At 43.2% G+C, this 14,441-nt stretch overlaps 2 protein-coding genes across 10 annotated transcripts in view; one reads left to right on the forward strand and one right to left on the reverse strand.

Annotated features, from left to right (window-relative positions):
* EML6 (EMAP like 6) overlaps window positions 1-8,522 on the forward strand; it is a 275,933-nt gene extending 267,411 nt beyond the window's left edge. For 5 of the 6 annotated variants that reach the window (XM_045446062.1, XM_045446064.1, XM_045446063.1 and 2 more), the window contains 5 exons: window positions 300-462; window positions 2,071-2,174; window positions 3,054-3,207; window positions 3,610-3,710; window positions 5,960-8,522. In XM_045446062.1, the coding sequence (XP_045302018.1) occupies window positions 300-462; window positions 2,071-2,174; window positions 3,054-3,207; window positions 3,610-3,710; window positions 5,960-5,984 (547 nt within the window). In that variant the 3' untranslated portion in view covers window positions 5,985-8,522. The remainder of the gene's footprint in view (window positions 1-299; window positions 463-2,070; window positions 2,175-3,053; window positions 3,208-3,609; window positions 3,711-5,959) is intronic. The other variant, XM_045446068.1, reaches the window with a different exon arrangement.
* Window positions 8,030-14,441, reverse strand: part of RTN4 (reticulon 4) — a 74,582-nt gene continuing 68,170 nt past the window's right edge. For all 4 annotated transcript variants that reach the window (XM_045446072.1, XM_045446069.1, XM_045446071.1 and 1 more), the window contains 4 exons: window positions 10,453-10,522; window positions 9,673-9,719; window positions 9,406-9,464; window positions 8,030-9,025 (listed from right to left, as the gene is read on the reverse strand). In XM_045446072.1, the coding sequence (XP_045302028.1) occupies window positions 8,983-9,025; window positions 9,406-9,464; window positions 9,673-9,719; window positions 10,453-10,522 (219 nt within the window). In that variant the 3' untranslated portion in view covers window positions 8,030-8,982. The remainder of the gene's footprint in view (window positions 9,026-9,405; window positions 9,465-9,672; window positions 9,720-10,452; window positions 10,523-14,441) is intronic.

Consider the following 14,441-nt stretch of genomic DNA (forward strand, 5'->3'; position numbering starts at 1 on the left):
AACGAGCCAGCCGTGGAAGGAGACTCCCTCACACATTAATTCCCAGACATGTCTTTGCTAAGTTCCACGAAGAGTGTGGTTAAAAACTGCGTGTACGACGCCATTCTGCATAAGGCTGCATGCATCTACTCCCGTACTTCCATGGGATTGGATACAGAGAAATTGCTGAATTCCCTAGAATGCTAACCACGTGTGAGTCATGAAGTGAGATCTCATTGCCTTTGAGCTTGGGAGGCCCATTCCAGAGCAGACCTGACTAGCCCTTCTCACAGACCATGCTCTTGGATTGCTTTTTCTAGAATCAGCCCAGACAGCAGATTCTTAGCCGTTGGTTCTTCTGAACACACAGTTGACTTCTATGACCTCACTCAGGGCACAAGCCTGAACCGCATTGGCTACTGCAAAGATATTCCAAGCTTTGTCATTCAGATGGATTTTTCTGCGGATGGCAGATACATCCAGGTATGTCTCAGCTTTGCTAATATCTGGGGCAACCAAGAATCATCACCATTATCGTAACGGCAACAGTGGTGGCTTATATTAATTGAGGGCTTGCTTTGCACCAGGCTGTGCACCCATCTCCTCTTTATAGGAATGTTTCCAGTATTGCAACTTTTCCCCTACCTTATAAATGAAGAAGCAGGGGCCTAGAGAACTTAAAAATGTTGAAGAAATAGAATTTTTAAAGTAGAGTTGTCCTTCAGTAAGAGACGCAGGCAGCTCAAGCCCTAATAACTTTAACCCTCCTTTTACTTCCTCCCTTTGAAAGCTTCCTAACCTCTGGTTCTCCAGGGCTACACCTAAGCCCACATGGCTTCTCATATTTAGTCATTTCACTTGCAAGTCTGGGGGGGGTGGCGGGTGTGGCCCGTCCACACTTGGGGTCTGGATGCCAGACACCAAGCCTGGAGTGGGGGCTCCTCACTGGGTCCCTCATTGGGTCCCAACTGACAGGTTGGAAGGGATAGAGAGGGGTCCCACCATTGGGACTTACAGCTGAAAAGAGAACAATGTCTTGTCCAGCACTCTGAACAAATATTGTGCATTAGTGAGCTGGCCTGGAGTGGATAACCCATTGTGAAATGAGAGGTGACCCATTCATTGATTATTTACTGAACCAGGTGCTGTGCTAAGCTTTTGGATGGACAGGATGGGCCTGGTCACTGCTCTCCTGTAGCTTCCCTATAAGGGAGAAGACAAGCATCGAACAGATAACCACAAAATATACCTATAATTACAAATTGTGATTATGTGCTGCAAAGGAAAAGTACAGGGTGCTGCGGGAGCATTTAACAGTCGCTGAATTTAGATTCACTTCCTCTCCACACAAGTGATATTTAAGCTGAGGCCGGTGGGATGTGTAGGAGTTAGCCAACAAAGAGAGGCGGGAACATTGTTCCGGGCCATCTGTACGAAGGCCCTGAGGTGGGAAAGATCTCAGCGCATTCCATGAAAAGCAGGAAAACCTAGGGTGGCCAGGCTAGAGACACCCACAGGAGTAGATGGGGCTGGCGATTTTCTAGAAAATGCTTATCTCCCCCTAGAACATTCCCAAAGAAGCAAAGGTCAGGTCCTAGATGGTTCCAAACTCAGGTACATCGGTTGCCTTCTGTGAGAAAACTCACCTACATCTGTACCAAAGGGTCTGTTTGTCCAAGAACAGGGACTCCCAAACTTAAGTGAGGATCACAGATCACCCAGCGGCTTTGTTAAAACACAGATTGCTGGGTCCCACCCTCAGAGTGTCTGATCTGGTAGGTCTGGGGTGGGGCCCATTTCTAACAACTTTGCAGATGATGCTGAAGCTGCTGGTCAGGAACCACATTTGGGGAACCACTGCCTTAGGATTTTGGAAAAGAGCCAGAAAATGAATGGAAAACCGTCCTGCTCATGTGAATTTCGCTATAGGCTGACCACAGGTTTTGCAGCCTCAAGCTGAACTTGGGTTTGTTGAAGAGTCCTAGGGATCCAGAGGCTTGGCCAGTGTTCTGGGAAAATAGTACACCCCAAGGGGGGCCCTTTGGCCTGGAGAGAAAGCTGATGGACATGGTTGCCTCTTTCTCCTTGCAGGTGTCAACAGGAGCCTACAAGCGCCAGGTGCATGAGGTACCCCTGGGGAAGCGGGTCACTGAAGCCGTGGCCATTGAGAAGATCACCTGGGCCTCCTGGACAAGGTGACTGGAGGAAAACACTTTTTTTTTGTAATGTTTATTTATTTTTGACAGAGAGCACGAGTAGGGGAGGGCAGAGAGACAGACACAGAATGCGAAGCAGGTTCCAGGCTCTGAGCTGTCAGTACAGGAGCCCGACACGGGGTTTAAACTCACGAACTGTGAGATCATGACCTGAACCAAAGTCGGACGCTTAACCGACGGAGCCACCCAGGTGCTCCTGGAGGAAGACACTTCTTAAGGAAAAGATCACAAGGAAGTTTCTTACGCCAGACTCAGCCTCCAAGTTTGTATGTGGCCCAGATGTAAAAAGCTCAGAGATAGAGCTGTCTCGTCTTGGGGGCTGGGGGCAGGAGGCTTCTTGGACCTGGGCTTTTGAAATGCAAAGCCCTCCCTTTTGTGTAATCCCTTGGTCCTACATCCGCAAACTCACCCAGCATGTTCAAAGGGAAATTACCTCCCAGCTTTTGGCTCAGCCCTGGTGCACTGCAGTGGAGGCCTCCAGTCGCCAGGAGGGATGGGAGGGTGGGAGGGCCGGCATTGCCACTTAGCAGGATAAGGAGCAATGTGTTGCCAGTTCAAGGGAAAGGACACCACCAAGCTGTGAGCTTGAAGGTGCCCAAGCATATACACATCCAAAAGGACTAGAGGGCGGAGGGAGTGAATCAAAAATGGAGGGAACTTTTCTTTTGGGGTGCAAAGGAGGGGGGCAGAGCAGTAAGAGCTAGGTCAGTGCACAGGGGGGCAGGGGACAGAAGAGACACATGATCATACCAATGATGCAAAATAGCCCTCTCTTCTTCTTATCCCTGGGAGGGGACACCTGACTACAGGAAGCCTTCTCATGCATCTCCTTCTGACACTTCTTCTTACTCAAAACAGCATTCTGGGGGATGAAGTCATTGGCATCTGGCCACGAAATGCGGACAAGGCTGATGTCAACTGCGCGTGTGTGACCCATGCTGGCCTCAACATTGTCACAGGAGATGACTTTGGGCTGGTGAAGCTCTTTGATTTTCCATGCACAGAAAAATTTGTGAGTCTTCCTCAGAGGAACTCCCTACATGGCCTCCAGGCTCTTTCCTGTAATCTGCAGGAGGCAGTGGCCATATCTAGATGGCCATCGAGAATCTAGAGCAAGAGGAATCTTGTTCCAGTTCTGTGGAGATTTGGGGACCCCTAACTTTTGCATCTCCCTTTGGAGGGGAAGTTCTGGAAGCCGGGAGAAGGGAGGTTGGGAGGGGTACAAATTGGCCATCCCAGGCAAGAATGGGACAGGAAAACCCATCAGTGAAAGGCTGGCTAAAAGAAATGTGCAGACAAAATGGGAATCCCAGGAGTGGAGGATTCTGGGACGGGGAGATTTGAGTCCTGGAAGTAGTCTGTGGTTTCCAGGAGGAGCAGGGTCTCAGCGGTCTCCATTCACTTTTGCTCACAGGCCAAACATAAGCGTTACTTTGGCCACTCAGCTCACGTGACGAACATCCGTTTCTCTCACGATGACAAGTATGTGGTCAGCACTGGAGGAGACGACTGCAGGTATGAACCTGACTCACCTGCTCTGGTTCCCCACACCTGGTTGTTACTTCCTCTTCCGGTCCCCACATCAGGTGTCCCATGGGACACAGGGAGGGGCTGACATCATAGCGACAACAAGGACTTGTCATGTATGGTCTGGTGACTCTGAACCCAGGTCTTGAAGGGCCGGTGTCCCCAGTAGAGCTGTCCTGGGACTGGTGAGAAGGGGAGGACAGGATTCCTCCTCTGAACATTGCTGGGTGAAGGGACAGGTGAGTAAGGGACTCCAGGTGGCTGATTTCAGTAGGACAACCCAAGGCATCATTGCATATAATCAGGTTAAAATGGCCTCGATCCATAGGTCTTTTAACTCATAACTTCCAGCTGATCACCAGGGTTCTTAAGATGGGTGATTAGGGGGGCCTGGGTGACTCAGTCAGTTAAGCATTGGTTAGGTGTCCAACTACTGATTCTACCTCAGGTCATGATCTCACAAGTTGTGAGATCAAGCCCCATGTTGGGCTCCATGCTGAGCCCTGCTTAAGCCCTGGGCCTGCTTAAGATTCTCTCTCTCCCTCCATTCCACCCCTGATCGGGAGCACTCGCAGGTGCTCTCAAAATTATTTAAAAAAAAAAAAAAAAAAAAAAAAAAAAAAGCCTCAGTCACCGTGAGAAACAATAAGGGTGTCACCCAGTTTTACATGAGATCTGGTGAGAAGTCAAGCCATTAGGCCCAGTGCTAGTTAGTAGCAGGAGATCCTCAACCAGCTATTTGGACTGGGCTTTTAACCTTAACTGCTGCTGAGTGTTAAACAGGCACATGTTCCGTGCGAGGTGTGACTGGCCTTCCAGTGATTTGGAAGGACCCTTACCAGCCTGCTCCAGAGATGACATCAGCCTCTTCAGCCTTTCCAAGAAGGCCACTTTCTCTTGTCCTCCAAGTGCATTCCTTATTTGGATTGTGGAGGAACAGGACAAAGTCATTCCTGAATCTCTCATTCTCCACCTCTAATGTAGTTGAAGGGCTTTACTGCAACATGAATATAGGTTTCTATTCAGCCCAAGCAAAACTCTTGGGGGGGGATAAAGAAGTGTAGCAATCCCGATATATATGTATTTTTAAAGTTTATTTATTTATTTAGAACAACAGAGAGCTTGGGAGGGGCAGAGAGAGAAGACAGAATCCCAAGCGGACTCCATCCACACTGTCAGTACAGAGCAGAGCCCGAGGTGGAGCTCAAACCCATGAGCTGGAAGATCATGACCTGAGCCAAAATCAAGAGTAGGACACTTCACTAACTGAGCTGCCCAGGTTCCCCCAGATATTTTTAGTGGTCTGAGAGAGGTTGTGGAAAAGGCACCTGTAGAGAATGTCAACCCACTTCCTATCCAAAAGCATGGTGTAGAAAATGGCCCCCAAGGACGCTGATAGCCCGTGGGAGAGCACCGTCTCCAGTCTGCTGTGCCAACAGTGGCTGGCGCTTAGAGCCCTTGAGATAATACTGCCAGCAGCTCCCGGTGGGGTGGAAACACCCATTGAAAGCAGCACCCGCCAGACTGTGAACAAGCCAGCAATAAGTGAATTGAGATCCGAGGTGACTTTTGATTACGATGAAAGGCTTAGAAGTAACCTTTAAAATGCAGGACCCCTAGGCCTTTGTAGTCCTGGGAGCCTATTCTGATCCCTGGCTCTATGTTGAACACTAGAAAGGGTTCTCCTACTCAAGTGGAGTTGATAAAACCTTTTCAATAGTAACAAGAGAGATAGTGTGAAGTCAGATTGCCAAAAGTCCTTACATTCAGCACATTCAGGCTGCTGAGAACCAAACAAAACAGAAAACAAGACCTTTTTAAAAAAGCAATAGATCTTTATTATTTTTTTTTAATGTTTATTTATTTGTGAGAGAGAGAAAGAGAGAGCACACACGAGTGGGGAAGAGACAGAGGGAGACACAGAATCTGAAGCAGGCTCCAGGCTCTGAGGTGTCAGCACAGAGCCTGATGTGGGGCTCAAACCCACAAACCGTGAGATCATGACTTGAGCCGAAGTCAGATGCTTAACCATCTGACTGAGCCAGCTAGGCACCCCCCAAAAACAAGCAATAAATCTTTAATTGGTGACAAGATCCCCGATGTGCCTTTAGAAGTTGAAATGTCCAACACATATCAGCTAAGCTGGACTCGAGAGCACTTGGTAAGATTGTTTTTTGTCACTTGACAAAGTTATGATGCCCAGCCACGCAAGATGACGGTCTGATCTGCCTTTTCAGTGTGTTTGTGTGGCGATGTCTGTAAATGCCGGAACCCTCTTTATTGCTGCTGCTGCTACCACCCAGCAACTGCAGGGGCAGTGACGAGGCCCCTCGTTGCCACCAGCTGCTGGGAAAGGCCTACGCTGCGGGCCGCACAAGTTCCAAGTGCTAGTGAAGCGGGGTGACTGCTCCCAGACTCTGGAATCTCCAAAACTGTGATGCCAAGAAGGTCAGTTCTAAAATGTTAAGAGTGCTTTCCTCTGTTCCCGAGACTATACTGACCACAATGACAAAAAAATCCTGCTAATGTAGCCCACCAACGAAATTTAAAGCCTCAGTTACCCTGACCAATATGTAGCTTTTAATTTGCATCAAAACTTTTACAAAAGATGTTTTGCTATTATGTTTCTATATACTTTAAAAATGTTCATTTTTACAAATGAGTTGAACAAGACAGCTTAATTTAGATGCGCCTAAAGCACTAGAAATATTGATAGCCTCAGTTCTCCACATTTAGCTTTCAAAACCAAATGAGCCATGTACAAACAAGTTGAGAAACTTAATTTTTTAACGTTTCATTTGCAGAGTTTTATATCCATTAAGTGCCTTTGAAAGTTTCCAGTTGTGTGGGCTGCTGTCTCCCCTCCCACAAATTATCTCCTTTCTACATATGGTGCTAAAACTTCAAAACTGAGGAGGGCTACAGGACCCTTAACAGATTCCTGGTCTGTCACCCATGTCATGTGTTTATGTCGAGGCTTCCTAAATGACATCAGTTCCCTGCTTGAGAAGTAGTGGCAGGTGAGCAGCAAAGAAACTTAAATTCAGGAGGGAGGGGGTAAAAATGGGTTTTCACTGTTTAGTGCCAAACCTACAAAATCCAAAATAGAAGTAAAATTAACCTCTACTACAAAATAGTAGGAAAAAAAAGAAAAAAAGAAAAAAAAAAAGCTCAAGTGGGTCTAGGATTAACGAACTCTTAATCCTAAGATAAGAAATGCGGGGACCCAAGGCTGCTCTGGGTCTACCACCCAGTGGGGCTGACTTGACACCACGGATTTGTTCAGGTGAACTGATCTAGGTCAAGTCCAGATAAAAAGAAAAAAATCTCAGCAGAACAAATTCCTAAGCCCAAGCAATATTTGAAAGATTATTCAACAAAAACAGGCTAGCTTGGCGTTTGTCAGAGCTGGCTAGATGACACAATGTGACCTGGACAGTATTAACCAGACGACATCCCTGACCTGCCTCACTCCTACTTCACACTTGGCTCACCACTGACTCCAGGAGGGGCTGACAGCACACACCGCGAGGAAGGCTGGTGAGGGCCTGGGGACTCTGAGCACACGTGCACCCATCAGTCCTTCCCATCAGTGAACCAAAATTCTGGGTCTTGAGTTTCTGGCTATTTGCAGTTGTCAGTTTAGCGACAGTGAAATGAAGCATTTTCAATTAAACAGATTACTAACATTTACCCCAGAAGTGCTTCAGCATTCTAAATGGATTAGATCACCCATGAAGCGATTTTTTATATGCCAAGTTATGAATGCCTTACATTAATCCCCTGATAGGCTGTCGGGTCCCCAGTTAAGAGTCCCTGTGCAGTCCTGATTCTGTTTTCTGTAACCATGTAACTGGCGATGCTGAGTGATGACCATGTCTGCCTATACTGTACCACTGACCTTTCATAATAATCAGATCTTGTATTGAAATAACCACGTGGAAATAAATTGATCAATGAGGATATGTACAACTGTATTTAAAGAGCAATAGTGTCTGTGTCAAGAAAACTTCTTAAATCCTATTTGTAAACATTTATATGGTATGATTTTATGTATGTTTATCCTGCACTGTGTTCTATATGTTAAAATATTGGTGCATGAATTTATTTTCAATTAGCAAAGTATAAAAAATACATAATTTGAAAACATTTTGTATGTGTCAAATAAATTTGATTATGTAAACACAGCTGCACTACGCACTGGGAAGCTTTCTAAGAGTACAAGCCACGGCTCACTAGTTGAAGCAAAGTCTACTGTGTGTATACTTTTAATCTGGTGCAGTTTCATGGAGCCAAAATACCAAACATATTTTGTCTATAAGCTTTATTGATACTTTGCTTTTACAGTTCACAATGCATTCCACAGATTCAGTACAGCTTAAACCACAAATGTATAAATCTTCATTTTATAATTTTTTGCATAACAAGGTTTGATATTTGCAAACAACGTTTTTGGAAGCATTAGATTCAGTCCATAGATTCAGAGTCTGTGACAAAATGAACTACAGTAAGTCTGTGCAATGAAGTTTATGCTGAGGAGTTCTATGTGCATGGCATCGTTTCATGTTGAAAACAGATGGTAGTGCTCCTAGAAATAGATTTTCTTTTCCTAGCTTATGTGCTTTGGAACTACACACGTATAACCAATGACTCTCTGAAATATCAAGCACTGTGGGGTAGCCGGAAGGTAAAGGTCTAAGCTTTGTGAAACACTATATATAGATATATATATAATCTATATTTACTTATATTGGCAATTAATATAACAGTAAGATTCACAATACACCTAGAACATACCAGCAAGGCAAGCTTTTTCACTCTTGCTTTAGTGGTATGATCTCGTCTAAACATTTCATTTCAGAAAATCTGCATCAATCTACACAGACCATACACAGTGCACAAACTGTGAAAAGGATTATTTTTTTCAGCTTCACTTTCTCTGCAATTCCCAAAAAACAGCAAGACTACCTGCAACAAAGTGTAATATACAGCTTTCTCAGATCTTTTTCTATTCACCAGTGCCTCATATCGGAAAAACAAGTATGATTACGGTTTAAATCCATACATAGCAGCTTACAATACTTAAGATGATGAACACATGGCAGTCAAGACAGGTAATTTTCCTCAGACACCGCATTGCTAAAAATAAAGATCTGTGAAACTGCAATGTCAAGGTTTCCTTCTTCCCTGACCCTCCCCCATGTAATCAAACGAATATCCCCTTTTAAAGATAAACTATTGTTAATGATTTCTGGCTTTTTCATTCAGCTTTGCGCTTCAATCCAGGGATTTTCGCTTGGATTCTACAAATGGAAAGGTTGGGACAAAAGGTCAATATAAATATTTTTAAATTTTAAGTATTTTAAAACGCTATCCTTCAAGAACTACTTGTATATTGCTCAGCTTGTACAAGAAATGAAATCTTAAGGCTGTCAAACTACAAGCTGTAATTATGCCACCTGGCCTGATGAATTAGATTTAAACAAAGCCTTAAATATAACAAAAAGCCAACAGAAATCAACGATTCCAAATGTAGAGAAAAATCGTGTGGCAATACTGTCGCACTTTTTAAGTGTGATTAAGATTTGCTACCCATTATGCCTAGAAGATGAAAATACAAAGTCCAGTACACCTTGTCCTTAGTAAAAAAAGAAAACAAAAGTTGCAGATTTTAAGTACTTACTTAGCCATAGCATCTTTAACATTCTTGTTTGCAAGTCCTAGATAATGATCTATCTGCGCCTGAAAGAGAGGTATAAAAGAGTTACTAGAAAATTAACGTTGGTAGAGTCTTATTAACCGTTACTCTGTTCCGGCAAATTAAGGGCTTAATAAAGGCTTAAGAAAGCACATTTTTCATATTTATAAGGCTATGGAAACTGGCAATAATACATCTGTTTGAAGTAATAAAGTGAGACTTGTGTCCTGAAATCTATACTTAAGAAATTACCTGATGCCGTTCATAAATAACAGGAACGCTGAAGAGTGAAATCAGAGCTGAAAAAGGAAATACACAGCCTTTAAAATCGACTGGGAGGGTTTAGGGAACAAACACGGAAAATGGTAAACTCTTAAGATAGCTAGGCAGTGTTCCTAACGAATGAATAAATACACAAGGATCTCCTGGAGGCACCTGCTGGTGGGGAACCACTGCAGAGCAGTGAGTGAATTAACCAAGGGATGCTGCAGGAACCATTCCTAGCTTAAAATCACGTCACACAGACCTTATAAAATACAGGCATCCCAGGTTAGTGTGATTTATGCCTGCACCATCAGATGAGGCCAGCCCCCATCTGGTTTATCACTATTAACTGGAGCATTCTTCAGGAACTAAAGTAGCAATTCAATACACAGTATCAGTATCAGCAATTTAGCTGAAGAGATCACAACCTCAAATATACGTCCTGTCTTCCCCACAACATAAGAATTCTCTCCACTACAATGTCTCCTGGGGTGCCGGGATGGCTCAGTCCGTTGAGTGTCCGACTTTGGCTCAGGTCATGATCTCACAGCTTGTTGAGTTTGAGCCCCTCATTAAGTTCTGTGCTGACAGCTCAGAGCCTGGAGCCTGCTCCAGATTCTGTCTTCCTTTCTCTGCTCCTCCCCCACTCTCACTCTCTCCCCAAAATAAACAAACATTACAAAAAAATCCTTTAAAATGTTTTTAAGCTCCTACACACAATCATCTTTTATTGTACAGTTTTTCATTCAAATAGTTTTATAGACTTACCCAAAATCAGTAGTGTCAGACCATTGAACAAGGCACCAACATAGGTAAATACCCACATCAACACTGCAAACTGTAAGAAAATAACATTAGCCTATTAAAACCACAATTCACATGAAGTTGAAGCTTTCAAATAAAAGCATCCCATCTAACGGCCAACCTACTAGAGGCCTAATCGTTGGAGATTTGGTACATATGGATATTTCATCTTGAAGTCACCAGTCTCAATTCAAAATCTCAGAATCCTAATTAAAATAGATTTGATTCATTTTGTCTGGACTACACTACCAAGTAGTTGATTCAATTTTCTCTGAGATCAGAAAACATGCCAAAGGTATACCTTCCTCCTTCAACTTTAATACAGCATTTAGCTTTTACATGGGAAGACTGAAAAGGGATGAGAATTTGCTATTAAACCTGATTTGAAAGCACTAACAAGTACTTCAGATCCACATGAGCTGAATAATTCAGACATTAAAATCTCAGACATCTGAATAAGTAACAGTGAGGCAGGAGTACTTATGATCAGTGAGAATGGGTTTCAGGTACCAAAATTACCAGCTCTGGCATTTTATAAAGGAACAGAAGCACTGGCTGCCGAGTGATACATGTTTTATTTATTTTTTTTTTTTGGTCACAGTGTTTTATTTTATTTTTTTTATTTTTTTAATTTTTTTATTTTTTATAATATATGAAATTTATTGTCCAAATTGGTTTCCATAAAACACCCAGTGCTCATCCCAAAAGGTGCCCTCCTCAATACCCATCACCCACCCTCTCCTCCCTCCCACCCCCCATCTACCCTCAGTTTGTTCTCAGTTTTTAACATTCTCTTATGCTTTGGCTCTCTCCCACTCTAACCTCTTTTTTTTTTTTTTTTTTTTTTTTTTCCTTTTTTCCTCCCCCTCCCCCATGGGTTCCTGTTACGTTTCTCAGGGTCCACATAAGAGTGAAACCATATGGTATCTGTCTTTCTCTGTATGGCTTATTTCACTTAGCATCACACTCTCCAGTTCCATCCACGTTACTACAAAAGGCCATATTTCATTTTTCCTCATTGCCACGTAGTATTCCATTGTGTATATAAACCACAATTTCTTTATCCATTCATCAGTTGATGGACATTTAGGCTCTTTCCATAATTTGGCTATTGTTGAGAGTGCTGCTATGAACATTGGGGTACAAGTGCCCCTATGCATCAGTACTCCTGTATCCCTTGGATAAATTCCCAGCAGTGCTATTGCTGGGTCATAGGGTAGGTCTATTTTTAATTTTTTGAGGAACCTCCACACTGTTTTCCAGAGCGGCTGCACCAATTTGCATTCCCACCAACAGTGCAAGAGGGTTCCCGTTTCTCCACATCCTCGCCAGCATCTATAGTCTCCTGATTTGTTCATTTTGGCCACTCTGACTGGCGTGAGGTGATACCTGAGTGTGGTTTTAATTTGTATTTCCCTGATAAGGAGCGACGCTGAACATCTTTTCATGTGCCTGTTGGCCATCCGGATGTCTTCTTTAGAGAAGTGTCTATTCATGTTTTCTGCCCATTTCTTCACTGGGTTATTTGTTTTTCGGGTGTGGAGTTTGGTGAGCTCTTTATAGATTCTGGATACTAGCCCTTTGTCCGATATGTCATTTGCAAATATCTTTTCCCATTCCGTTGGTTGCCTTTTAGTTTTGTTGGTTGTTTCCTTTGCTGTGCAGAAGCTTTTTATCTTCATAAGGTCCCAGTAATTCACGTTTGCTTTTAATTCCCTTGCCTTTGGGGATGTGTCGAGTAAGAGATTGCTACGGCTGAGGTCAGAGAGGTCTTTTCCTGCTTTCTCCTCTAAGGTTTTGATGGTTTCCTGTCTCACATTCAGGTCCTTTATCCATTTTGAGTTTATTTTTGTGAATGGTGTGAGAAAGTGGTCTAGTTTCAACCTTCTGCATGTTGCTGTCCAGTTCTCCCAGCACCATTTGTTAAAGAGGCTGTCTTTTTTCCATTGGATGTTCTTTCCTGCTTTGTCAAAGATGAGTTGACCATACGTTTGTGGGTCTAGTTCTGGGGTTTCTATTCTATTCCATTGGTCTATGTGTCTGTTTTTGTGCCAGTGATACATGTTTTAATAGCCACAGTTAACCCTGGGAATGAGGATGTCTCAAACTTGTATATGTATTAATAAAACTATTATTATTCTTTTGGTCACTGCTTTCTTTATTTAACAAACACCAATATAGTTCTTACTATATTAGTGCCAGGCACAGTTTTAAATGCTTTACAAATATTAACTCATTTATTCCTCTTAACTTGATGAGGTGGGTGCTATTATTACCACAGCAGATACAGACAACTAGAGAATAAAGAGTTTTAATACCTTGCTAGCAGTCAGATTTCACTGTCCTCTTTACGGGTAGGGGACTGCAGTGAATTAACTAAACTCTCCTACTTCAGTAACCATGGTCTCAAAATCTAGGGGTGTGTGTGTGTGTGTGTGTGTGTGTGTGTGTGTGTTTAATTATCAAAGCAGTTTGGGAAAGGCTCTTCTAAAAAGAGATTTCATTTTGAGAAGTCCTTTGTTTCCTCTTCATATTTTATTCACGAAAGGCTGGACAAGAGGATTGCAGAGTTTTCTTTCCATTCTAAAATCTGGTGACATCATATAGTACAGACTCAATGACATGATAGAAACAGTTCTTGGAAGACTTAAAACAAAGTCAGTCTGGATTTTATTCTTTTTTTTTTTTAATTTTTTTTTTTAATTTTTTTTTTTTCAACGTTTATTTATTTTTGGGACAGAAAGAGACAGAGCATGAATGGGGGAGGGGCAGAGAGAGAGGGAGACACAGAATCGGAAACAGGCTCCAGGCTCTGAGCCATCAGCCCAGAGCCTAATGCGGGGCTCGAACTCTTGGACCGCGAGATCATGACCTGGCTGAAGTCGGACGCCCAACCGACTGCGCCACCCAGGCGCCCCTGGATTTTATTATTCTTAATCAGTAATACCTTTGCTTTCTATTAAAAGCCTTCATGTGTCTGGCATTAGCTCTGCCCTAGTCAGCAGGTAACACAATATGATGCCACCGTCTACAGTGATTAGTCAGGGACAGACAACAGCCCTCCATCTCCTAGAGGAGGGATCAGCACACCTTTCCTTTCAAGTAAGATAATAAGATAATAACCATGTTTGCTTTTACGGGCCATAGTGGCGGGGGGGGGGGTCTTTCATATATTCTTGGAATGTTGTCTCTGAATAGTTTTTGAATATTATCCTTTAAAAAACATAAAAACCATTCTTCGCTCTCAGGCTATATCAAAACCCGCCATGGGTCAGACAGTAGTTTGCAGACCCTTGAACTGTCTTCCTCCAGATACTCATTCATTCAACAAAATTCGATCGCCTACTAAGAGCTGAGTACCACACAGTAATTAAGGTGTTGAAGCTCACATTTACTACAGGTTAGGAATACAATCTGGATTCCTCCACCAACTTCAGTTCTACAAATAGCAACACTCTGGTTACCTCTACAACTGAATTTAATGTTCAAGTGACCAAATGCCAAGCATTCTTAATACCTGCCAACTGAAAATCAAAAATTAAATGCTACCTTCCCCCTCCCCCACCACCCCCCTCCCCACCCCGCCTCAGTCTTAGCAAGTGCCAAGGTAAGAAAGGTCTGCAGCATGACTCCAGTTAGCAAGGCTTTTCTGTCTCGGAGTTTTACAGATTCCTATTGCAGAAGCTAATTTTAACTTCTGCATTTAAGCAAGTTTGCTAAGGAACATTTTCATGTTTTCATCCATCACTATCGACAAGTCTAAAAGGGAAAAGCATCAACCTTCCACATTTTAGAATAAACTGCTTTAGCAGTAAAGACACCTTTGTCATGACAGAATTCAGATACTAACACACACAGGCTAAAAATAAGTCCTAATTTGGTCATTAAGTCACCCACAAGGCTCCACTCCCAGGTCAGCAAGGAGAGAAGCCCAAGACTTCACACCTAGGTTA

Source organism: Leopardus geoffroyi, chromosome A3 (assembly GCF_018350155.1).
Source record: "Leopardus geoffroyi isolate Oge1 chromosome A3, O.geoffroyi_Oge1_pat1.0, whole genome shotgun sequence".
NCBI lineage: Eukaryota > Metazoa > Chordata > Mammalia > Carnivora > Felidae > Leopardus > Leopardus geoffroyi.